The 25,570-nt window shown below is 40.7% G+C and overlaps 1 protein-coding gene across 4 annotated transcripts in view; it reads left to right on the plus strand.

The window, feature by feature from the left end:
• Window positions 1-25,570, plus strand: part of TMEM63A (transmembrane protein 63A) — a 38,515-nt gene that overhangs the window by 8,620 nt on the left and 4,325 nt on the right. For 2 of the 4 annotated variants that reach the window (XM_081857798.1, XM_081857797.1), the window contains exons 2-19: window positions 2,437-2,622; window positions 3,788-3,867; window positions 6,083-6,137; window positions 6,552-6,589; window positions 8,127-8,269; window positions 10,059-10,110; window positions 10,714-10,822; window positions 11,199-11,269; window positions 12,576-12,656; window positions 16,265-16,388; window positions 16,580-16,713; window positions 17,322-17,459; window positions 17,774-17,927; window positions 18,441-18,547; window positions 20,065-20,151; window positions 21,493-21,552; window positions 23,555-23,717; window positions 24,262-24,367. In XM_081857798.1, coding sequence (XP_081713924.1) covers window positions 2,446-2,622; window positions 3,788-3,867; window positions 6,083-6,137; window positions 6,552-6,589; window positions 8,127-8,269; window positions 10,059-10,110; window positions 10,714-10,822; window positions 11,199-11,269; window positions 12,576-12,656; window positions 16,265-16,388; window positions 16,580-16,713; window positions 17,322-17,459; window positions 17,774-17,927; window positions 18,441-18,547; window positions 20,065-20,151; window positions 21,493-21,552; window positions 23,555-23,717; window positions 24,262-24,367 — 1,879 coding nt within the window. In that variant the 5' untranslated portion in view covers window positions 2,437-2,445. Of the gene's footprint in view, window positions 1-15; window positions 106-2,436; window positions 2,623-3,787; window positions 3,868-6,082; window positions 6,138-6,551; window positions 6,590-8,126; window positions 8,270-10,058; window positions 10,111-10,713; window positions 10,823-11,198; window positions 11,270-12,575; window positions 12,657-16,264; window positions 16,389-16,579; window positions 16,714-17,321; window positions 17,460-17,773; window positions 17,928-18,440; window positions 18,548-20,064; window positions 20,152-21,492; window positions 21,553-23,554; window positions 23,718-24,261; window positions 24,368-25,570 lie in introns of those variants that run through there. The other 2 variants (XM_081857795.1, XM_081857796.1) reach the window with 2 other exon arrangements.

Raw genomic sequence — 25,570 nt, forward strand, 5'->3', positions numbered from 1 at the left:
GTTGTAGATTACCCTGAAATTATTTTTGTTGCAGGCTAATCAGAATTTCAGAAACAGAAGGGCAATCATTGTCCTGGTTTACCTCTCTTGTGGAGCTGTGATTTGGTGGGTAAAATAAGCACTGCTTTCTGGTTCATTCCCTTGAAATTAAATTAATCTGTGGGATGACAGGACACGAACAAGCTTCATCTCTAAACCAGTGTTTCCCAAACTTGGGTTTCCAGCTGGTTTTGGACTACAACCCCCATCATCCCTAGCTGTCAGGACAATGGTCAGGGATGATGGGTACTGTAGCCCAAAAACAGCTGGAGACCCAAGTTTGGGAGACATTGATCTAAACAGATAATCCACCCATGGACTGCATCTGTTTTGGAATGAGGCCTAACGTCATAGAACTTTGTAAAGAACATATTGGATGTCTTCATTTGGATGGTTTCTTGTGTACACTGTAAAATTACAGCTGTGAAAACTTAAAAGTTCCTTCATAAGAATGTAAAATCTGATTTTACATCAGATTTTGCTTTGCCACTTGCTGTGAGCTCTTAAATAATTTTCTCTTTGCATTCATCTTTAGATGATTTGCCTGTACATGCACAACTTCATGATGGCTGGTTGTCACCTACAATTTAAAAGACTATTCAGTTGTTTATAGCAGCTGGATGGGGCTGAACCAGTTTCCTTCATGCTTAAAGCATGAAATTATGAATATGTCTAAAACAGTTTAAGGTAATGGATAGCTTTGATACTTGGCTTTGCCCTGCAAAACCTCTGGAACAAGTCTTCCATTTTGGGGCTGATTGGCAGTTTTGAGAGTGTGCCATGGGCACCACCCCACCTGCTTGTCACAGTCCTCTAGGTCACTGCTTCACCCCAGCAACTGAAGCATAAACACTGGGACGCTTTGCTTTCCCATGTGGTTTGGATCAAGGTTGGATCCGGTTGAATTAAAACTTACTCTCTTGAAATTACAATATTTTTTACATGCGGTCCTCCAGAACTACTATAAAATTAATACCGTTTTTTTCGCCCCATAGGACTCACCTAGTTTTTTGGTGGGGAAATCAAGGAAAAAAATTTGATTCCCTCCCCAGCCTGCAGAGGCTTTGCACAGCCCTCCCCAAGCTAGAAGAGGGAGATGGAGCGCTCCGTCTCCCTCTTCTGCCTTCAGGGACAGCCTCCCTAGCCTCCGTGGGGCAGCAGCTTGCCCCGCTGTCCCCCGAGCTTGTGGGGCTGGCTGGCGGTGGGGAGAAGCTTGCTTGCTTCTCCCCACGCCAGCCTCCAAACCAGGTCGGGGAATAGCGGGATGGCGGCGCTCCGCCTCCCCGCTGTCCCCCGAGCTTGTGGGGCTGGCGGTGGGAGAAGCTTGCTTGCTTCTCCCCACCGCCAGCCTCCAAACCAGGTCAGGGAATAGCGGGATGGCGGTGCTCCGCCTCCCCGCTGTCCCCCGAGCTTGTGGGGCTGGCGGTGGGGAGAAGCTTGCTTGCTTCTCCCCACCGCCAGCCTCCAAACCAGGTCAGGGAATAGCGGGATGGCGGTGCTCCGCCTCCCCGCTGTCCCCCGAGCTTGTGGGGCTGCCCGATATCTGCCCGAAGCCCGGGGTGCGCTCCGGAGCGCGCCCCATGCTTCGCACTGCAGGCTGCCGCCCGCAAGCCTTACGAGCCCGGTGGGCACTCCTGTGGGCTCCCAAGGCTTGCGGATAGCTTCCTGAAGCCTGGAGAGCGAGAGGGGTCAGTGCGCACCGACGCCCCTCGCTCTCCAGGCTTCAGCGAAAGCCTGCATTTGCCCCATAGGACGCACACACATTTCCCCTTCATTTTTGGAGGGGAAAAAGTGCGTCCTATAGGGCGAAAAATACGGTACTTGTGTTGATCGACTACATTCCACAGTAAAAATCACAAATCTGGTGCTTGCTAGTGCCAACCACAAAAGCATTCTTGAGGACCTTTATTATTTTTATATAGTATGTGGACACAGAGGTGACCTATTATTTGGCGGTGGTGAATTTCAGTCTCTGTTTCTCTACACCCCTCTGTGATATATATGAATGAGAGAGAATGATAGGGGAGATTCTATGGGGGCATTTTTTGTGTCATAGCTGAGCTAGAAAATGACATATCTGTGGTGTTTACAGTTCCATCCTACTGCAGGCTTTTCCCAATTCAGGCCTTTCATACTAATTCCTTCATGACTTGGGCCTTGATGGTATAGAACATAGAGGTGGAACTATAGTGACAAAGTACATACTGGCAATAAAAGCTTGTGTTTTGATTGTTCCATTGAACTGTTCCAAAGCTATTTAAGTAATGGGGAATAGTTGTTGTTATTAATATAGATTTTGCTTCAGCCATTCTTTTCTGACTTTGTGCTCTATATATTATTTATATACATAGTGCTTTCTTGCCTGTTGTAACTTGCCCTATGATTTTGTTTTCTAAGTGAAACAACATGATTCCATTCTTTGGAGATTTGTGGCTGGCTCACTCATGGAATGGGACTAAAACAGATTACCGTGGTGGCAATGGATCCTACTGCTACAGCAGAGCACGGGGAAGTACTGTGCTTCAAGGTGTAAGCTTTGGTGGAGTCCCTATTGTCCTCCTGCTCGATGTTACTTGCTTTTTGGTAAGTGAATTTTAGGAGTCTCAGTTTTTGCAGATAACTGCCTCTTATAAAATCTCCAAGTTCCCAAAGCAAGGTCTGAGGAAGGGCCTGGTGGGGTGATGGTGAGGCTCAAGAAGTATGGTCATTGTGCCACGTCAATTGAGCATGTGTGTTAAGACAAGTCCCAGAATCCTTTGCAAAAAAGAGAAGCTCTATGGCAGATATGTAGAAAGTGTTCCCTGTAAATAAGCTGGACTTATTGTCCAATCCAATAGAGTTTATGTTCTTTAAGGGTGAATCATCATGTAATTTAAAGGTAAAGGGACCCCTGACCATTAGGTCCAGTTGCAGATGACTCTGGGGTTGCGGCACTCATCTTGCTTTACTGGCCGAGTGAGGTCATGTACAGCTTCCAGGACATGTGGCTAGCATGACTAAGCCGCTTCTGGCGAACCAGAGCAGCGCATGGAAACGCCGTTTACCTTCCCGCTGGAGTGGTACCTATTTATCTACTTGCACTTTGATGTGCTGCTAGGTTGGCAGGAACAGGGACCGAGCAACGGGAGCTCACTCCTTGCAGGGATTCGAACCACCAACCTTCTGATTGGCAAGCCCTAGGCTCTGTGGTTTAACCCACAGCACCACCCACGTCATGTAATTTACCCTGCTGAAATAGATGCATCCTTTGTCTTGCATAAATGTTTTCCTTCCCTTCAGACAGACTGTGCTGCAAGGTCTGGCTTGTCCTGACCAAAGAAATATATATGAAGGCAATGCAGAATAAGTGTGTGGTCATCTTTGGATAATAGGATTTGCAGCATTTTCCAATTATTATTTTTTTAGTCTCTTTAAGATGGGAGCATATGGTAGTTGCCAAACTATATTTCAGAGTACCATGTCAGAATTACCATAACGTGAATTTGTCTGAATTCTTTCTCGTCAAGCTTAAGACAGGTATTTCCCACCCTTCACAGCACATGTTTTATTCTTTTTGCTCTAAAAGAGGCCCTGTCCAATACTAGCCATAAGCTACTTTCTGGTGTTACAACAATAAAAATCCAAAGTTTTTGTCAAGTATGAAAAATTTGGTCCTGGTGCTCTTATGGCGCTGTCATATCTGAAGCCAGCTTAACATGAAGTAACGAAACCTTATGCCTTTGAATGAATGTTACTTCTTTTCTTTTAGATTTTATTGTTGGTATTTTCTTTTATAAGAAAAAGATTCTGGGATTATGGTCGTATTGCCCTGGTATCGGAAGCATTGAGGTAAATCTTCATTTATACAATGCATTTGCTTATTGCATTTATATTCTTCTCCAAGGAACTCGAGGTGGTGTACATACCTCTCCTCCCCTCCCCCACTTTATCCTTGCAGCAACCCTGTGAGGTAGGCTAGGCTGAGAGGCGGTGACTGGCCCAAGGTCACCCAGTGAACTTCATGGCCAGGTGGGGATTTGAATCCCAGCCTCTCAGGTCCTAGTCCCAACACTCTAACCGCTACAGCACACTGGCTCTCAAGATGTAGAAAACATGAGCGTCAAAATGTTACAATGGCTCCCACAGAACATTGGTAGATACAGAGGGCATAGTGCCATGCTGTTGGTGACCAAGAGTGGTATCCAACAAAAAAGTAGCTACGTTAGTGCAAGGACTTCTGGCTGTGTGATGCAACGTATCATTTCCCTTCTCTCGCCATGTGCCCCTGCCCCCCAGAGCAGACTTGTAGGGAGTGTGTGAGCAGAGAAACTTACTGCCCCGTGTAACACTTTGATATACAGTGATACCTCGGGTTCAAGTACTTAGGTCCGTTCTTAACATGAAACTGTTCTTAACCTGAAGCACCACTTTAGCTAATGGGTCCTGCTGCTGCCTCTGTGCTGCCAGAGCACGATTTCTGTTCTCATCCTGAAGCAAAGTTTGTAATCCAAGGTACTATTTCTGGGTTAGCAGAGTCTGTAACCTGAAGCGTATGTAACCCGAGGTACCACTGTAATAGGCATTGTCATAGACCACAAACACCAACAGTTCTATGGATTACAAAGAGGAGGAGCTGTGACACTACATACACTGTTAGGAATTGCTTCAGTAGTGGGGTTTTTTTTTAATAATAAAAAAGTGCAGCATGTGTGTGTGGCGTGTGTGTGTGTGTGTGTGTGTTTGTGATACCCATGAAAATTACCTGGTCATGCATGCTGTTGTTTAAAAAAGAAAAGCCCATTGTCAACGATGAGTTTAGAACATTACACCTAGTTTAGCCCTGGAATACATTTTTTTTTAATTTGTGAAACCGCTGTCGTTCAAAACTTCTCTTGAGCAAAACAGCTGTATAAGACTAGATCTTTAGGAAGAAATCGGCAAGTGCAGGGCATGTTTTTTCTTGCAGTGGCTGAAACTATGCTTACTTCCATTTCCAGTTGCTGCATGCTGAGGTCAGGGTTTGCAGAAAATAAAACAGCACTTTAATTTTAATATGAAGGTTTTGCAAAGACTGTTCTTGCTCAAAACCTCTGTAGAAAAACTGAGGGGGAACAAACAGCTACAATGTGTAAACATGAATTGGGAGTGAAGGAAGAGAGAAATGTCAAGAGAGGTGGTGAAGAGTTAACCTAAGGACACGGAAGAAGGAAAGAATAATACTTCCTGAAACTTACCAGAATGTTGTCAGTTTCATATTTGAAGGGCGAGGGGAGAAGTCTTTGTGTAGCTTCCCCTAAGGTTGGGTTGCATCATGGGTTATTTTGAAAGCTATGCCCTCTGCTGAAACAGGGGACCATGCCAGCAAGGGAAAGAAGAACAGCAAGCAGACTTCCTTGACCAGCTTTCTGGTGACAGATCCAAAAGGGATATTCATGTTGCCCATTGTGGAATCTCACAACATTTGCTGTGGTGCACTTCCATGGTTGTTTTTATTAAGGGTGCACACATTGGTAAAGAAATACCTGCATGAATTCCCAGTTGGAAAAAATGGAAATGGAGGGTAGGTATGTAGTTTCTGAGCGGTGGGGACATGCACACACCACATGAATACTTCTCACGGACCTCTCACTAGTTTGGATGTGATCCATTGGTTTAGTAGTTAAGAGGCAGGAAATGTAAACCACTTATTTGGGAACATCCTTGCACCAATGGGCTTGTGGAAATACTGGATCTGAGCTATGTATTGTGTCACAGTGTCTTAGTCCTAGAATGAGATCTAGAAAAATATTGCTTTGCAGTCTTTTTTCGGGAGCAAAGCATTATATTGATATGACAGTTAATAATTTCTACAGAACGGATTCTACAGAACCCCCCCCCCAGTTGTCTAAAATGTTATTCATGTTTTCACTATAGTATGCTTTCCTCCTAACTATTTGTTTCTTTTCCCTTTGAAGTATTTCTGTTAGCTGCTTTATTTGAGCTTCTTTTAAATATGCTTTTGAATTTTAGCAACTGTTGTTAAGTCTAGTATTCTAATTTTGAGGTCTTCCTTTGTGTATTCTAGTGATACCACTGTATCTGGTGATCTAGCCAATCCTGATGATTTGGACCCCGATGAAGTCAGTAGTATTTTGCATTATTTTGCATTTTCTTATTTCCCCACCCCACCCCCCAAAAAGCCTTCCAATTACTTTGGGTATTCTCTGAAACATTGTGTCCTGATATTATTAGGAGGCTTAGGACCAACCCAAAGTGTTTTCCCCCTGTAAAATAAATTACAAATATAAATTTATAATTCGATCATTCTGCCTCCTACCCAAGCAGAAGAATCGGAGAGCTTTTGGGTGCAGGAGCTGTTTCTGCTCATGCGAAGGGGATAGCTTCTAATTACTCCCAGTTTCCTGTTCCAATTTGCATCCTCTTGCACAGCAACACATGCCGTTTTGGATAGCCCCACAACCCCAAGAGCATCTTTTCAGGGAACATGTGAATCCCACTCGGTGTTCAAAAAAGAATATTTCTGTTTCTTCTAGGGTTTTTGTTCTTGGATGATATCTGCCTTTCGAATGAGGTGAGTACACAAAGTAGCAGAGATCTGAGTGCTCTTTATGCTATACATTGCTTAATAACAGTTTCTTAGCAATTTTGAAAACAGAGGGCTGTACATTTTTAATGTTCTATGCTTTATCATTGCAGCAATTGGATTTTGGTTAGCCACCTTGGGAATTATTAATTATAAGGCGGAATAGAAAGCTTTTATATTAAATGCAAGAAGGGACAGCACTATGGTTAAAATGGTTAGAAAAACAGTTAGTAAGCCCACAGCTTTGAAATAAGACTTGAATTGTGTTATATAAAGGCATTTATAAATTTAATGTGTTTTTTTAAAAAAATCTCTAATTTGTATCCCAGTATGTGTGATTTCTTTTTTTCTTTTTCTTTTTAAAAAAGGCTAATCCATTATTATATGAAGCAAGCCTACACACTTCTTTGATCTTTTACCATCTTAATAGCTGGATAGACTGGCTGTGATGACACAAGTCCCCAAATAAAAATTCACTAGGGAAGGATCACTAGATCTTGCTGTTGACTCATTTATATGAGCTTGCCAAGAAAATCATGATTCTAAATTTGAGTTTTTAAGATGTTCTCAAAAGTAGGAAGTGCAAGCTTCCTTAGGGACTCCACTTTCGGTTTCCCACCTCTGCAATTTATCTCATTTCAGGAAACTTTTTTTCCAGTTATAATGAATAGTAGTGTACTTCTGCTTCTCATTAAAATGGTTTTCAGGATCACACATCTTACCTAGAGCTCTGTGCTTTGCAGTAAATACTGTCATGCTTAAGGGTTAGATTTAATGTTGATACAGAACTGCCAACCTTATGATGACAGTTAAGAAAATACCCTTCTATAATAGTTAGTTGATTTCTGATTTTAACATTTTATATGGTTTTTATGTATATTGTAAACCTCTTTGTTTTCTAAAAAACAAACAAATGAAATTATGTATCTCTGAAATAAGAGGAAATAATTTTCAGGTTGGTATATGGAAATTGTGTAATGCTGTCCAGCTCAATAGTTTTTCATGTCAGTATTGCTGGGTTCTACAGTAAGCGAAGCTGTCCTGCCCCATTACAAAAACATTGAATTTATTTATTTTTATTGTGTTTACTGTGTCTTTCTGCATCTGCAGGATATTGTCTTTAGTGTGATAATTCTGTTCAAAGGTTTAGCTGTATTTCAAATTGGCATCTGCTTTTAGTTGTGCAAATAATGCCTCCGTAATCCAATTTTTTAAAAGTTTTTCATTCCGTATAGAATTGAATCAGGAGAAAGCACTCACATTCTGTAAATTGTAGACAGTGGGCTAAATGCCAATTGTTCTTTCCATGTGGATGTGCTTTTGTTTGAACCCGTTCAGCGTCTTTTTACTGCCTAGCCTCTTTTGCTTCTGTATCCATGTGACCTTTTATGATACCACCATATTGTACAACACAGAGTATTTTCAGTCTGCAGCTGCAATGCAATCCTTAGTCAGCCTTCTTCTTAAGCATACGCCCACCTTTGTAAAACTTGGCAACTGACCTGTTCTGTTATTTGTGGTGCAGCGATGAAGAGATTCGTGTAAAATGTGGGGAGGATGCCATTACCTATCTCGCCTTTCAGCGCCATCTCATCTGCCTGCTGATTGTAGTCAGCATGCTGTCTTTGTGCATCATACTTCCTGTCAATTTATCAGGCGACTTACTTGGTGAGAACCTTTTATGACTTGGTGTTTCATGTCACTCTTAATGCTTTGATAAGCAGGGCTCGCTTATTCTTACGGGGCTTGGTTAGAAAATCTCTCTGTAGTGGGTCCAGTGATTAAAGTACTCTTATGTAGATGGGATATATCATAGTTATTTCATTTTCTCCAGAAAACCTTTGGGCATCTGGTAAAACCTCTATTGTGGCCTTGACAATAAATTAGTGCTTCTATATTGGAGTAGCACATCTGTGTTGATGATAGCCTATTACTACTCCATGGAGAGTATAAACATATGCATTGGTATTCAGTAACTAGACTAAGTTTTTTTTTGCCAAGTATATTAGATTCTCAGTGTGTCTAGATTAGCTTGGTATAGGTAGTTTTCCTTCTGAACCAACAGCTCCAGCTTGGAATACATCCTAGGCTGTTTTAGCCATTCTGTTCACAGTTGTGGACACTGAAAAAATAAGAATTCCATGTCTCAGCATACCAAAGATAATTGCTATGAACAGAGCTAAACAGTCTTTTACCCCAGGATGACACAAAAAGTGAGTCAACAACTCCTAATAATCCCGAGGCCTCTTTCCATCACTTTTTAAACTAGCTTGTGTTTACATGACCAAGGGGGTTTGAAAAGTTAAGGGGTGATTAAGTTGGCAAAAAGACTACATAAGAAGAGGATTGTATAATGCATAATACATTCAATGGAACTGAAAGTGGCACGCTCAAAATCTGTCTCTTTTTACATGCGATGCTTAAGGCGCTGGAGCTTGTAGGTAAGAAATCAATAAAACTAACAAGGCATGTTTTTTAAAATATATATATAAATATATATATTATAATAATCAATATCTCTAGCCAGAGTTTGTGCTTTCTCTGTCTTTTAAAGGAACCCAGAAGCTCATTTTTAGCATGTATTCTTTCTGAGAATAGGAATCGGGATGTTTATACCAAATGGTTAAAAATAATATCCAAGTGGTTGGCCTATGCTATTCCACATTGGCAAAGAAATTAGAACCCCCTACCTACTCCACAAACAGTAGAAGGGAGTGGTGGCGGCTTGCTCCTTCTGCCTCTTTCCTTTATATTTCCGGGGGGGGGGGGAGTCTTTTCTTCCTTCCTATGTGATTTTTAGGCTCCAAAAGGTGCTACATAACTGTTGCTAACCTAATGGGCCTGGGATAGGCTCCTCTGTGGAATCTGGCAGAGGGACCCAACTGGTACAAGCATGCTTGTTTGGAGTTTGTCTGGGGTGGGAAGCAGTGGGAGAATGGCCGTGTGTCCAGCCCTTCCAAGGGAAGGGTGAGCACAGAGATGGAGGATACATAATGACATCAATGAGTTTTAAGGTGGAGGAGGGTGAGTAACAGGTTATCTACCTTCCTCGCTAACTCAATGAGTCCTTCAACTTGGCCTGACTTGTTGTAGTGCATGCGTGCTGATATTGCATGCCAGATTCCCAGTGACTTGATCTTTGAGCACATATGATAGCTACTGCAATGCTTTAGGATATGAGGCTCGGGGTCATTTCTGCCCCATTCCTCCATTATTTTGTACATCTGGATGGTAAAAAACTCTAGACTTGCTTACTTGCCCTTGTCTGTAGCATCCCTGGTGCGTATACTGATGACATGTTCTATACTAACAATGGTTTTTATTTGTATTGCAAACTACTTTGAGATTTATAAATGAAAGCAGTATATAAGAGTAGAACTGTTATATTAAATCAGTGGTAATATTATAGTGATGCAAGAGCAAAGTGTGTATACTGCGCTGTTTTCCTGTTTTTCAGATAAAGACCCTTACAGCTTTGGCAGAACTACTATTGCAAACCTAAGAGCAGGGTATGTAACTATTGAGATGTTAACATCATATATGTATATTGTGTATGTACTGTAGTATTTACCTGAGTCTCACATTCCTTGATTTTACCACTTGGGGACTTCCCCCCTGCCATATAAGTAAAATGCAAGTATTGTATGTAAAGCAGGCATGGCAGAACAAGATATACGGAAAGTGTACTGCATTTTACTTATCCCTGGTTTGATTTGGAATAGACTTGGGTTGCTATTGGAAGTATTGTGGGGTCTAAATGCTTCTTCCTTTGCCCTCAAAGTTAAGGGCCCTTCAGGTTGACCTGTTTATTGTGCTTTCATCCTGAACCATGCTTGCACAAAGCTTACATGGATTTTGGGTTGTAGGTAATCTTTCTTGAGCATTCTCAATATACATTTTTAATAGATTTAATATACATACAAAATATACATTTTTAAAAAGACACGTGTCCTGTATGGCTTAAGGGGAGGTTGTAAAAGGTAACATAGTCAGTCTTATGATTGCTATCTTGCCTTGCTGACCACTAAACAGTCATAAATTGAATAGTAGCTTAGGCAAATGTTATACTCCAGTCATTTCACTTCTAATACACCAAAACTTGTGTTCCACAGCAACAGTCTTTTCTGGCTGCACACTATTTTTGCTGTTGTGTACATGATTTTGACCGTTGTCTTTATGAGACATCACACTCAAGCAATCAAATATGAAGAAGAAAGCATAGTAAGTTTCTATATTCTTAAAAATGTGTATTGCTACTTCTCCTAGTGTAAGCTAACCTAAAACCAGTAAAACTACCCCTTGACAAATCATGTATGCACATTTCTGATTTGCTGGGTTGTGGGACAAATCTGCAAAACAGAACACACACAAAAGCAAGAAATTTGGTGGAGCTTGTATTCCGTTCTGTTACAGCTGGGGGCGGAAAGTGTTTTTTTGTAAACGGGGGGAGGTCAGACTTGTAATCCTTGTTTTTTCCCTCCTCTTCAAATACACACTGTCCAACTTGAAATATATAATAATATATAATAATGTGTCTCATTTCTGGCTTCTTCCCTAGTTCAGAGTCTCTGAGAAACTAATAATTTCTGTTCTGTAGGTAAAACGCACATTGTTCATAACTCATCTTCCCAAAAATGCCAAAGCAACAACCATAGAAAATCACTTTAAGTAAGTAAAAAAGAGAGAGAGGGAGAGGGAGGCTGAATTTCTATTTGAGCTTATTTTTCTTTGTTTAAAGGGTCCTTGTAGTTTTAAGCTCCCTTAACGAAATACATAACTAAGTTATTGTTTAATTTTACCTACAGACTATTATTAAAAATTGATTTGCAAAGCCTGTCTAGTTCTTGAATTAAGTGTCTACCCTAGCTGTGTTGTGTATAGTGACAGCCAAGGATTTATAAGCTACTAGACTTCCTTCTTAAGAAGAGACCTTGCCATATTAACTGGCACCAGGGGTTAGTCCTATCTACCCACCCACTACAGGAAAAACTGTAAAAAAAGCTAGCTGGAATGGTACAGAAAAGCAAGGGGCACTGTATCTTGACAACTTTGTAAACTTGTGCCAGCATTAATTTTAAATTGGCATAAGAGAGGGTCTGTAGAGCAGTCAGAGGAGAACTTTCCAGCACTCGGCTAACTGCTTTGTATGGAATGTCACTACATCCTATGGAGCCAATGGAGTATAATTTTTTGTTGCCTGGCACCATGCTTTGACCTGTGCGGTGGCAATTTTCCTGATTATCCAATGCCTGGAGCAATATTATTTGGGTATGATAAACCGGCTCCTAGGAAGCATTTTCTGATAAATTTCTTTGTTCTCAAGATTTAACTTTGTGAATTAATATTTGGGTTTCAGTGGTGGGGTGAAATCTCTGTTCAGCTTCAAGTAGATTCAAGTAAAACAGCTTTTGGGGGGGGAGGGGGGAACCTCACACACCCAGAAAAACATTAGATTCTATTCTGAGGTTTAGCTCTATTTCACCCCCAGTGACATAACCAAGAGCACAATGGGGGCTGAGCCAGACTACAATTTCCCAAGTTTTAATTTTCCTCCTCCCCACCCTTGTGCTCCCTTCCCATGTCACCCGAATGTGGGTAGCCTTCATTATTCCTCCTTCACTGACACAGCAGGAGCCCAGAACCTTGGAAAGTGTAGTTTGCAAGGCTGCAGTATCATGACCAGGGAATTTGGTAGGTCATTTATGGCACCTGGCAGTAGCTATTGCAACAGTATTCTAGGGGTCCTGTACCTTCTAGGCTGTGATAGGAGTGTCCTCCTTCTGGCACATGCCACCAAATCAGTTTTTAAAGAGTGTTGAGGACAGCAAGTCTGTGCTTCAGACGACTTTGAGCCCCAATCACAATAGGCTTGTGTTAAAATGTCTAAATTTATATTCTGAGCCTACTTATTTTAAATGCAGTGTTTGTCACCATCTTATTACAGTTTGTAATTATCTGTTTCATCCTTTCGCAGTGAAGCGTATCCAACCTGCGCTGTACAAGAGGTCCAGCTATGTTATAATGTGGCCAAACTCACCTCTCTCTACACAGAAAGGTACCTGCATGAAAAATGTCCTGGTGAAACTGCATTCACTTCGTTTTAAAATACGTTAACAGCAAAATGATCTGGTGCTAGAGATGATCACCATTACCAGGCTGCTGGTATTATCTTTGCTGTTGTTAAGAATATTTCAGCCTTGCAGAATCAATCATGAGATACTATTAAGTTTTGCATACAGAAACAATATTTTAGCAAGAGAAAGTTATAGTTTTCTATACAGATGTACAGAGTGACTTTTACCACATGTAGCCATAATGTCCCTACAGTGTGAAACAGCCCTGTAGCTGTTCTTAACTCCAGTTCAGTTTGTGGTTCCTGAAATTGCAAAGCAGTATGTTGGGGTTTGGTGATTGAGGATATCCAGGTTCTTTTTTTTTTTAATATAATTTTTATTATACATTTTATAAATTTCCATCCAATTATTCATTTAATCCCGCATACAACAAATTATAACTGTTTTTGACTTCCTTCAGCGTCTCTGACAATCATCCATATTTATACCTTTAATACACATTCCCTTCTTTCGTATTGCCATTATTCCTCCTTACTCCCATTCTTTCTAATAAACAATACTTTTTTTTTTTTTACAGTGCCTCTTTAAATCCCACTAGCGTTGTATTTACACCACATATATTTTTCAGATAATCCACAAATTTTCCCCAGTCCTCGATGAACTTTTGGTCTTTAGTATATCTGATTTTCCCAGTTAATTTATCCAATTCTGCATAGTCAATCAATTTTGATCTCCATTCTTCTATCGTCGGCATCTCCTCTTGTTTCCACTTCTGGGCCAACAGGATTCTGGCTGCTGTTACAGCATATTGGAAAAGCTTACAGTCCTTTCTTCCTATGTCCTTTCCTACAATGCCTAAAAGAAAAGCTTCGGGTTTTTTCACAAAAGTATATCTTAACATTTTTTTCAAATTATATATCATTTCCCAAAAACTTTTCACTTTCTTACATTCCCACCACTGATGAAAGAATGTCCCTTCTTTATCTTTGCATTTCCAACATTTGTTATCAACCTTATACATCTTTGCTAATTTTACAGGTGTCATATACCATCTGTAAAACATTTTCATCACATTCTCTTTCAGTGATGTACATGCCGTAAATTTTATATGCTCTTTCCACAATTTTTCCCAATCTTCAAATTGAATATTGTACCCAAAATCCTTTGCCCACTGTATCATTACCGACTTAACCTCTTCATCTTTCGTATACCATTCCAGCAATATCTTATACATTTTTGACAGAGTTTTATGCTCATTATTTATTATGTCTTTTTGGAAACTTGATTCTTTTTCTATATAACCTTTTTCCTTCAAATCTTTTTTAAATATTTCATTTAACTGGAAATAATGCAACCAATCATAAACTTGCTTTTTAACTTGTTCATATGGCTTCAATTTCCATTTCCCTCCCTCGTTAATTACCAGTTCACCATAAGTAGCCCAATTGTCTCTCATATTAGTCTTCTTCACACTTATTACCTCTAACAGAGACAACCAGTGTGGGACTTTTGGTTCCAATATATTTTTATATCTTTCCCAGACCTCTATTAAAGAGCCCCTGAAGATGTGGTTTCCAAATCCTTTATGAACCTTCTTTTTATCACACCAAAGATACGCGTGCCACCCAAATCTGTTATCAAATCCTTCAAGGTCTAGTAATTCATTGTTTTCTACCTTTATCCATTCTTTTAACCAGCATAGACAAGCTGCTTCATAATACAGTCTCAAATCTGGCAGGGCGAAGCCTCCTCTTTCTTTTACATCCGTCAATAACTTAAATTTTATTCTAGGCTTCTTCCCCTGCCAGATATACCTTGAAATCACTTTTTGCCATTCTTTAAAGATTCCTATACCCTTTAATATGGGTATGGTCTGAAATAAAAATAACATCTTTGGTAGCACCGTCATTTTTATCGTGGAAATTCTTCCCCAAAATGATAATTTCATTCTAGCCCACACCTCCAGATTCAAATCTCTTATGAGGCGAAGAAACTCAGCGTATGATCTTGGGCCAATTGCTGTCTCTCAGCTTTAGTCTATCCTAGAGGAATATCGTGAGGGTAAAATAAGAGAGCCTCATGGATGACTCCTTGGGGAAGGGTAGGACAAAAACATAATATATACAGAAATATAGAGGATGATACTTCCACATTATAGGAACACCATTGGTCTACATAGTGCATACCGTATTTTTCCCTCTATAACACGCAGATTTTTTCTCCTAAAAAGTAAGGGGAAATGTCTGTGCGTGTTATTGAGCGAATGTGTGGTCCCTGGACTGGCGCGAGTGAAGGCAAAAATCAGGCAAATATCAAATCTTCTGGAGAAGGGATGCCTTGAAAAGAGGAATCTGCTGCTTTCCTGCATTCTGCCTCAGGGTCTTACTGCCCACCCACTTCTGTTTCGTTACTGTGTTTGCTCAAACGGAACAAAGAGCAGAGAAAACCCCTCCCCTCCAGGCAAGCAGAGTGGAAAGCAGAGCGTCCTTCCTTCTAATGCCTCTCAGTGCTCCGGTGCTGCTGCGTCTAGGGACTCGCAGGCAACATGCAGGGGGGGGGGCAGAGAGAGAGAGAGAGAGAGAGAGAGCGCGCGCGCGCGAGCTGGCTGGCTGGCTGGCTTGGGTGGGGGGGACAACTTTTGCCTTCCTTTCCTCCCTCCGGTAAAACCCCTCTCCTGCATTCTTAGCCAGCTGCTTCTCCACACACCCCTCTCGGTGCTCCTTGTCCCTTCTATGTTTTTCCTTCCCTCCCCACTTAAAACGTGGTTACAAAGCACGGATCCACATGGATCCTCAGGATCTTTGCATTGGGTCACCCCAAATTCACCATCAGATCACATAGCAATGATCTGATGCAAAAACAGGGCTGCAATGGTGCAAAAACGTGATTACAAAGCACGGATCCACATGGATCCTCAGGATCTTTGCATTGGGTCACCCCAAATTCACCATCAGATCACATAGCATGTCCATGGCTACAGCCTGCACCATAAAAATCACGCACCCACTGTTGCCTGGGGCTGCAATGGTACAAAAACGTGGTTACAAAGCATGGATCCACATGGATCCTTAGGATTTTTGCATTGGGCTACCCCAAACTCACCATCAGATCACATAGCATATCCATGGCTACAGCCTGCACCAAAAAAATCACGCACCCACTGTTGCCTGGGGCTGCAATGGTGCAAAAACATGGTTACAAAGCACAGATCCACATGGATTCTCAGGATTTTTGCATTGGGCTACCCCAAACTCACCATCAAATCACATGTCTGTGGCCACAGCATGAAGCACAAAAATGATACATCCACTGTTTCATTCAGAATTTTTTTTTCTTGTTTTCCTCCTCTAAAAACTATGTGCGTGTTATGGTCAGGTGCGTGTTATCGAGCGAAAAATACGGTATCTGCAAGATTTGGCATTCATAAGCTGATACAAGTTTTAGATCTTTAGTACACATGTTGCATTATATGTATGTATTTGGGCTGTTCTGTAACTCTTACTTATAAAAATGTATTTTTAAGATGGGCACATAGTTTTGGGGAATTAATCTGTTTTTGCATCATGAAACCTTATGTGTTTGTGCCCAGAAAAAAGGCAGAGAAACATGTGGCTTATTATACACAAGCGTTTCAGAAGAGTGGTAAACGATGTCTCATTAACACAAAATGGTTTGGCCAGTTCTGCTGTTGTGATGTCAGAGGTTGCAAAAAGGTAAAGAGCCTGTTTTATTACTTGTTTTAAAACTGTGTGGAAGATAAAATGCTTTGTAGTTTTTGTATATGATGTCTCTGTTTAAAATAGGAAGAGCTTAATATATGAAAAGTGAAAACAGTACCATTTCCAGATCTGAACTGTAAGAACTATTCAACACTGTTTTTGTAACAGAATCTTCCTTTCAACAGGAGGATGCTATAGATTACTACACCAAGGTTAGCAATAAATATTTGAGCGAATATTTGAAAGAGGAAAAGCTAATTTATGAGAAGCCACTGGGAATGGCTTTTGTAACATTTGAGGAGAAAGGCATGGCAACACAGTAAGTGTTTTGTTCTTTTAATTCAATATGGTCATCAAAGCTGAATTATTTACACTAAATGAAACACAAACCAATCCCAGTTCACCCCACCCCCTGCCCAAACCAATCATGCATCTGTTTAAATACCACAGGAAGTCAGCAGATGGAACTCAGAGTACATTGCCTTTTCAGCTCATCTGATGTTTTTCACCCATTCCTCCCCTCACATTTAACTAATTTTAGCAATTGACTTTTGTCTTAATCAAACAATGAACCTCTTCTGTTTGAACTGCATTTATCTGAAAGACCTACGGATCCAAATTCCAGAAGAGTTTCTGTATTAGTTTTTTGGCAGTGAAAACCACAACAAGGTTGTGAATGATATTTAAAGTACTTGCAGCCTGAATGGCCTACTCAGAGTTAGATTACTTTTATATGTTATAACTTGTGTCTGCATACACAGTTTTAATCTAAGAAACAATATTGATTGTTACCCTCTGGTGGCTGTGTGACATTGAAAGGTTACACAGGGGTTGCTTTGATCATGCATAGTAACTTTCCTATCAGTTTCTCTGTACATTATCAAGTAATTCCAAGTATGAATGCTGAAATACTTTATTTTATTGCAGTATTCTTAAAGATTTCAATGCCTGTAAATGTCAAGGCTTTAGGTGTGTTGCAGAACCTCAGCCGTCAGCCTACAGCAAGGAACTCTCTGTTTCAAAGTGGAATGTTGCATATGCTACTTATCCAGAGGATATCTGTTGGTAACTTTTTTTTTTATCATTTATTAGATTTATATACTGCCCTTCATCATAAGATCTCAGGGCAGATCACAGAATAAAATACAGGATAAAAACAAGTAAATAATTTAACAAAACAGCAAAACAATAACCGCCCTCCTCACAGTCATGTTTAAAAGGGATAAGGCATCACCCTGCCTGTTAGTTCCTACTTCAAAACATGCCTCTTTCTTCCCTGCCCCATGCTTTGTACTTGTTTAAGCAACAGGTACATCTGTTAATACCATTATTGCAAAGTATAGAATACTTGCTGATCTGCTGTGTCTTCTCTCTTGCAGGGAAAAGCTCTCAGTTCAAGGGGCGAAGTGGTGGTTTCTTTGGCTTAGCATCAACTTGTTCCTGTTTATTGTGCTCTTTTTCTTGACAACCCCTTCCATCATTATCTCGACAATGGACAAGTTTAATGTAACCAAGCCTATTCACTATCTTAATGTGAGTAGCCCATTACATTCCGGTTTCATTCTCTGTTAATGCCCTCATGGGAAAACTCGGAAAGTGTAGATGAGCTGGAAATGGTACAACCCTATGCAACACCTCCCACAAATATTTTTTTAGAGGGTTTTGCCCAGAAATTGTTATTATGCAAACACTCTCTTTCATCTTAATCTTTTGTCAAAGTCTGTGTAACTCAGGCTTCCTCAACCTTGGCCTCCAGATGTTTTTGGCCAACAACTCCCATGATCCCTAGCTAGCAGTACCAGTGGTCAGGGATGCTGGGAATTGTAGTCTCAAAACATCTGGAGGGCCGAGGTTGAGGAAGCCCGGTGTAACTGGCCAAATCCTAGTCACCACCTCTGTATTCTTCCCACAGACTAAGCCACATTCGGTGAGTTGTATACCTTTCTTAAAAGCTAATATAACAGATATGCTTTCAGCTCAGTTGTTTTCAATGTGACTATACAGAAATGGGCTTCATTGCTTTCTCTTTCCTCTCCATCCTCACAGAACCCTGTTGTGAGCCAGTTCTTTCCAACACTCATTCTGTGGTCCTTTTCAGCTTTGCTGCCAACAATAGTATTGTACTCAACGTTTCTTGAATCGCACTGGACAACGTAAGAATATATGTTCCTTTTTTGTTAGTTAAAGACCTCAAAATTCTGTGGAAGGAAGGATATACATACTTTATAGAAAGCAGAACCGCAAAAACTAGCAGCTTCCATTCCTCCCAAGTAAACACTGATTTTTAATGTAAACATGCCATAAGGCAAAGGTGAAGTTAGACATTAATCATAGAGTTGGAAGGAACCATGAGGGTCATGCCATGTTATAACAAGAGCCACTCTCTTTTCCCTAGGTGAGTTAACTAATACAATCTATCATGTTGTTTTTATTTGTTTTGCTAAAGTTTCTAATCAGGTGTAGTGTTTGACTTATGGGAGTGTGCACTGAAAGACCGAATGTTTTTAAGGCAGACCTGTTGTGACTATGGATTGCTTATGACAAGGATAGGGAACATCCAGATTTTGTTGGACTCCAATCAGGTCGATGGTTAGGAATGATGATAGTTGTCACCCAACAACATCTGGAGGACCACAGGTTCTCAATCCCTAGCCTATGGCATTTATTACGTGTCTGTCTTCCATTTTTTAAAAAAAACTTTACCCTTTATCAGACAATCCCAGCATGGGTAACAGCATAGTTAAATCATTACATTTCCAGGGAGCTGAAAACACAGCACTGAACTTCAGTAATTAAAAACACCCATAGAACCTCTCTTGGCTATCAGTTGCTGGCCAGCTATAATCCCATACACGCATGGGCAAACAGATAAACGTTTGGGGCCAAAATGCCACCAGCTTTATCTCTAGAAGAAGAACATTCCACAATCAAGGCACCACCCCCAAGAAGGCCCTATCTTGTGTCGCTATGCACTGTATTTCTCCTGGTAGTAAGACAATGAGAAAGCCTACCATGTAGTTTGAAGGGCCAAAGCAGGCTGATTCAGGGGTGGTTTTTCCTTCAGATACCTGTACATATAAGGCAATACAAGCACCAGAATACCCAGCCCAGTAGAATATAGGCAACCAATGTAGATCTTTCATGTTTTGTATTATATTATCTTGGTAGACACTTCAGTCAGTGTTCTTGTCAGCTGCATTCTGTACTAATTGTAGCTTAATTAAAGGAATAACATAAAAAATAGCCCCCCCCCCACAAGACACATTTAAAAGGCCATAGATTGTTTAATCAGCCGAAGGCACCGAAAGCTATGTAATGAGGGCGTCAGGCGAGCCTCCTTGGGAGAGCATTCCACAAATGGGAGGCCACCACAGAAAAGACCCATTCTTGTGGAAGGGGCAGTTCAAGAAGGGCATAAGATGATTATCACAAAGTTTGGGTCAGTTTATATGGGGAGAAGTGGTAATTAAGGCATTGTGGTTCTGAGCCGTTTAAAGCTTTATAGGTCAAAACCAGCTCTTTGAATTGGGCCCGCATCCTAATTGGCAGTCAGGCCAAATAGTAAAATTTCATTTTTTGTTACCTGTAAGAACTGGAAAGGTAGAAGGAAGACAAAGGCCCATGTTTTATAACATAAGTATGTATCATGTGATATTTTCTTTTTTTATAGGTCTGGTGAAAACAGAATAATGATGCATAAGGTCTACACTTTTTTAATCTTCATGGTGCTAATTTTGCCTTCACTTGGTTTGACCAGGTAAAAACCCAGGGCTGTAGCTGGGGGTGGCGAGGAAGGCCCCTGCCAGGGGCACAGGCGGGGGACAGGACCCACAAAATTGACTTTAAAATATGTCCATAAATATGTCTATAAATAAAAATATTGATTATTGCCTCATAAGAAAATGTGAAAGTGAAGTGCGTGAGGAATTGAATGGGTGGGGGTTGGAGGAGAGGGGGGGGGAGAGCTAATTTGTCCATCGCTAGAGGGCGCAATCTGGATGGTTCCCCCAGGAGTGCAAGATCACTCTAGCTATGGTTCTGTAAAAACCACATTAGAATCCCAGCTTTCTAGCTAAGACACTGGATTTTTTTTGGTGCTGAAATTTTTGGCTTACTAATTACATAAAAAAGTCGCTTTCATGGAAAGCTAACTTCTTAAACTACTTACTTTGGCTTCTTTTATTTCATATTAGCCAGTGTACATGTTGAGGCACTACAGCAGACATAGGCAAGCTCGGCCCTCTAGATCGTTTGGGACTACAACTCCCACCATCCCTGACCACTGGTCCTCTTAGCTAGGGATGATGGGAGTTGTAGTCCCAAAGCATCTGAAGGGCTAAGTTTGCCTATGCCTGCACTACAGTAATGTTTGTGTAAGCAGGGACAGTTGAATCTATATCATCCCACATCTGTGCTCAAGCCACAGAACATTTCCAGCTTCTTGTTGCTTTCTTAAACCATATTTTGTTTTGGTGTAGTGTGCAATGACACCAAAATCCCATTAAAATAAAAGGGATGCAAGGACACAGTTCATTACTTTTTTCCTCATTGATTTCAGTGGGACTTAAAGGCCAAAGCAGAGGTGGCACAGAAAGTCTTAGATTGTTCTTTTTATTTTCTAACTTAAAAAGCAGCTGTGAGGAGAGGTGATGGTCTTTTATGTGCTGCTGGGATGTGTTAACCATTTCCCCAAAGTTTCCCCACCTTTCTTCCTGACAATATTCAGGCATCTGTTCTCCCCCTCCCTCAAATGAGGCAATTTCAAGGGTTTCAGGGAAATGGTATCTGCAGAAAGAGCTGAACACCCCTTTCCTGAGCATCCATACCCCAGTCAAAATTGAAGGCCCTACAGCACTGCTTTTAAGTTTGGTTAATGGTGTTTTATTTAAAAAGTTGGGGTAGATCCTTACACAGATTTCCCACGTCACATCCGTTTTGACCTTTAGCCATGTATAACTTCCTCTGTTTTGTAGGCAAATGTTCAAAACAAAAGTGTAACTAAAACTCTTAAATAACAATGATGTGCTTAGAAAGACCCTTTTGTTCATGTGTTGGCTGTAGTGAATTATGGAGTCTAATGCTAGCATATTTCTTCCAGTCTCGATGTCTTCTTTCGTTGGGTGTTCGACCGCGCATCTGAATCTAGATTTAGATTAGAGTAAGTAGTTAAGATCCTTTTTCTACCTGCCCAGGGGCTTGTATGTCTTCTAGATACTGTGAACAACCCTATTCTGTCTAGAATATTCAACCATTTGCTTAACCTGCAAAAATAAATTACTCTGGGAGCCCAGAAAACATTATTGCATTTTGTCTTAACAACATTGTCCATAAAGGAGTGACTACAGAATATACTGGTTTATGCTTACCTTTTCCTTAAAACAAATTTTGAACTTTGACCTAATAGATTCAACTTAACAACATCTAGAATCTAGGTGAAACATGCAGCATTGGTACCTTCAGTGTCTCTTTTGCTTCCTGTACAGTTGTTGTGTATTGAGTCAAAGGATTTTATATCTGTATTATTATTGTCTGTATTTGCATTAGGGTAAAGTAACTGCCTTTTGGTTCCAGAGGGTACAGCTACTATTGGTTCATTTAAGCTGCTGTATTTGGATCCTCTGTCTTATTGGTTGCCTCCAAAAGGCAGGACTGTGATTGCCTGATATTGTTCCCTCCAAAATGTATCCTTTCTAGCTAGTTCCCTGTCCCTATAAATGTAGCTCTCCCCTCCTCAAGTCTTAGTCTTGTTGCTTTAAATAAAGAAGTGTTACTAGAGAACTGTCTCCAGCATATTATGTCAAGAGAGCTGAAATCACAAACCCCACGTCACAACAACAGTTACATCCAATATTTTACGATAAATGCAATGCATATAATATTGAGACACGGAAAGATAAACAGTTGTTTCATTTGAAAGACTTTTATAGAAGTGGTAAATCTGCTTTCTGGAGAAAGAGATTAAAGAGAGTCTAGATGATGCTTCCCTAGCTTGCCTGTTATGAAGCCAATTATCGTTATTTATGTGTATTATCACTGAAAGACACAGAAAGGTTCATATTTAAATATATGGAAGTTAAATCTTTTATTTTCTGTTGAAGTAATCATTGTATACGGAATATAAATTATTACTCATTGCTATTATACAAGCCACAATCGAGAATATGCTATGGCAGGAGGACAAGCATGCATTCAATAAAATTTAACCAAATTTAACTATTTTCAATTAAGCAGTTATTTTCAAAATAAGCAAATTATCAAGGAAAATGCAAAAAAGGCAGCTAGAACAATTTGAAAGGATGGTGCTTAGAAGCTGAATGCTTGCCATATATAAATTTCTAGTAGACAAAGATTACAGGTGTATTCCTGATTTCAAAAATGTGTGGGAATAGAAATGTGATACTCAAATAGAAGTCACAGCCTTGGAGTAAACACATATTCTTACATCAGCACAAGCTGGAGAGCTGGGTTTTTTTTTTTAAAAAAAAAATCATGTTATCTCTCTTATCAATTCTGAAGCGTTTCCTTTGGGATGGAGGGGTGCCAGGTGGTTGGCAACTACTGCCACGTGCACTGTAAATCCCCTAAGTAAAAACCAAGTTGCTTAATTACTAAACAACAGGTTACTCCGTCACCACATTTGGCCCTCTGAGTTTGCTGCGTCACAAATAATTATTAGTTCATCATCTAGTTGCTACTAGAACTGCTATTGCAATTTAAAATGGACAATCTGGAATTCTGGTTTCAGAAACTTTGGCAAACAGCATTGTTGGAAAAATTAATGCAGAAATTGAAAATAGTTCAATGTGGTTTAATTTTATTGAATACGCAAGCAATTGTGAGCATGCTGCCATAGCATATTCTAGATAGAAGCAGTACCTCCTCTATTACTCCTGCATTTCTTCAATATTGGCTAAGTCTTTTCCTTTCTTTTATTCAAGCACAGTTTTGCCTTGTTATTTGCCTTTCTTTCCATTTAGCTACTTTTTCCAACTTAGTTTACCTCCCAGAGTTCGGGCATACTGGGGCATATAATGAGATCTAGTAGAGTTCTCCCCAGAGCAGGCAGGGGTAGGGGGTGTTAAGTGGTGACCAGATGAGGTTTTTCACCTTCTTCTTCATCATCACTCACTTGTTTCTTCTTCTTCTAAAACTACCTGCAGGTGTGTCTTTTTGCCTGACCAAGGAGCTTTCTTTGTGAACTATGTGATTGCATCAGCTTTCATTGGGACTGGAATGGAGCTGTTGCGTTTGCCAGGACTCCTGGTATACACTGCTCGCATGTTTATGGCCAAATCCAGTTCTGAGAGAAAACATGTTAAGCAGGTATGAAACCTAGACCTATTGCACAAAGAATTTTATATTCCTGTCAACTGTACGCAGCAATATTTTGCATCTCTGTTCATATGGGCTTCTGGCATTCATCCCTGGACTTTGGTCGTCCTGATAATTTCAATCTTGTTGGTAATTCCCCAGCTTTCTGGTGGCCTTCTGTTGGAGCACAGTTAATCTCTGTAGCACAACATTCACTCAAACACAGCAGCTTCACTTCCCCCCCCTCATTTTTATTTTAGAAAGCATAGAAAAACTTTCCATCTAAGGACCCCAGCATTTGAAAGTATTTACAGATCTGGCTTTTTGTTTAACTTCGTAACATGATTCAGTTCTCCTGAGTAAAGTGGCACTCTCTCAATTGTCGCAACAAATTTCTGGCGATGCAACTGATATGTACTCATGCCCCCAAAGGTTGCTGACGCATGTCTGCTAAAGTGTGGCATGCACCACTTTTAAAATAACTGGTGTATGAAGAGAATAAGAGGCAGAATATTGTCCCTGCAACACTTAATGCAAATGTTTTATTTCCTTGTAGCACCAAGCATTTCAGTTTGCGTTTGGAGCAATGTATGCGTGGACACTCTGTGTGTTCACCGTCATCATGGCCTACAGCATCACCTGCCCTCTTATTGTCCCATTTGGTAAGTTGGCCAGTGTGCTGGAATTGTAATAGAATTGTAATGGAATTGTGCTGGAAGCTCTGGAGCCAAGTGAGGATTAACAATTAAGATCCACCCTCTATTGTGTGGGCAGGTAATCCCTCCCCTTACCTGGCCTGGTTTCCCTGGCAACACTTCCCCCAGGTGGGATTGGACAACTCGCTGGGGTAGGCAGGGACCTCCAGGTATCCCACCTGAGGGAAGGCAAAGCCTATGCTGATGGGGCCACTCCAGATCCAGGGCTGCACGCGTCCACGCAAAAGGCGCCCCCCGTTTTAAGTGGGGAGCGGTCATTGTCCCATTTGGTAAGTTGGCCAGTGTGCTGGAATTGTAATAGGACAAACAGGAGAGCTTGGTGGCTTGAATATAGTATTGAGACTGAGAAATGTATGTGTTATACAGTGGTATCTCTGGTTACATACTTAATTCGTTCTGGAGGTCCGTTCTTAACCTTAAACTGTTATTGACCTGAGGTACCACTTTAGCTAATGGGGCCTCTTGCTGCTGCCGCACCACCACCACACGATTTCTGTTCTCATCCTGAAGGAAAGTTCTTAACCCGAGGTACTATTTCTGGGTTAGCGGAGTCTGTAACCTGAAGTGTATGTAACCTGAAGTGTATGTAACCCGAGGTACCACTGTACTAGTTTCTGTGCCGGCGGACTTGTCACACAGGGTAAGAAAAGAGCACGATAACTTAAATCATTTTGCTGCTCTCAATGGGAACTTAGTGTAGTGCTGGTTAATCTAAATACATGTTCCGCATGCTTTTTAGGTTTGCCTCTATATTATTCTTAGTTTTCATTTGTATACTTTTTGTTGTATTCATTAGTATAGCATAGTATTTTTTGATCTGAAAGGGGTTACGCATTGTAGGAAGTGCAACACAAGAAACATTAAAAGGTCAACGTAGACCAGTAAGAAGACTAGGCTATGGATTTTGCGGTTTCGAGGATGAAAAAGGGAGTTGCAAGCTCATGAAACAACCTATGAGAACATACCTCTCAGGTGTAGATCACACTTCCCATATATTGCAAATGTCCTAAAACATAAGATACTTTAAAACAGCACAGAATAATCACAAGAATACCTGGATCATCTAAAAAGGAAAGTAAACAGCTGAATAGGCCTGTCAGCATAAAGTCTTCAAGATACATCCAGAGCTTAACAGCATAGATGCCTGGT

The sequence above is a fragment of the Podarcis erhardii genome, assembly GCF_964252035.2.
Source record: "Podarcis erhardii genome assembly, chromosome: 3".
Classification (NCBI taxonomy): domain Eukaryota; kingdom Metazoa; phylum Chordata; class Lepidosauria; order Squamata; family Lacertidae; genus Podarcis; species Podarcis erhardii.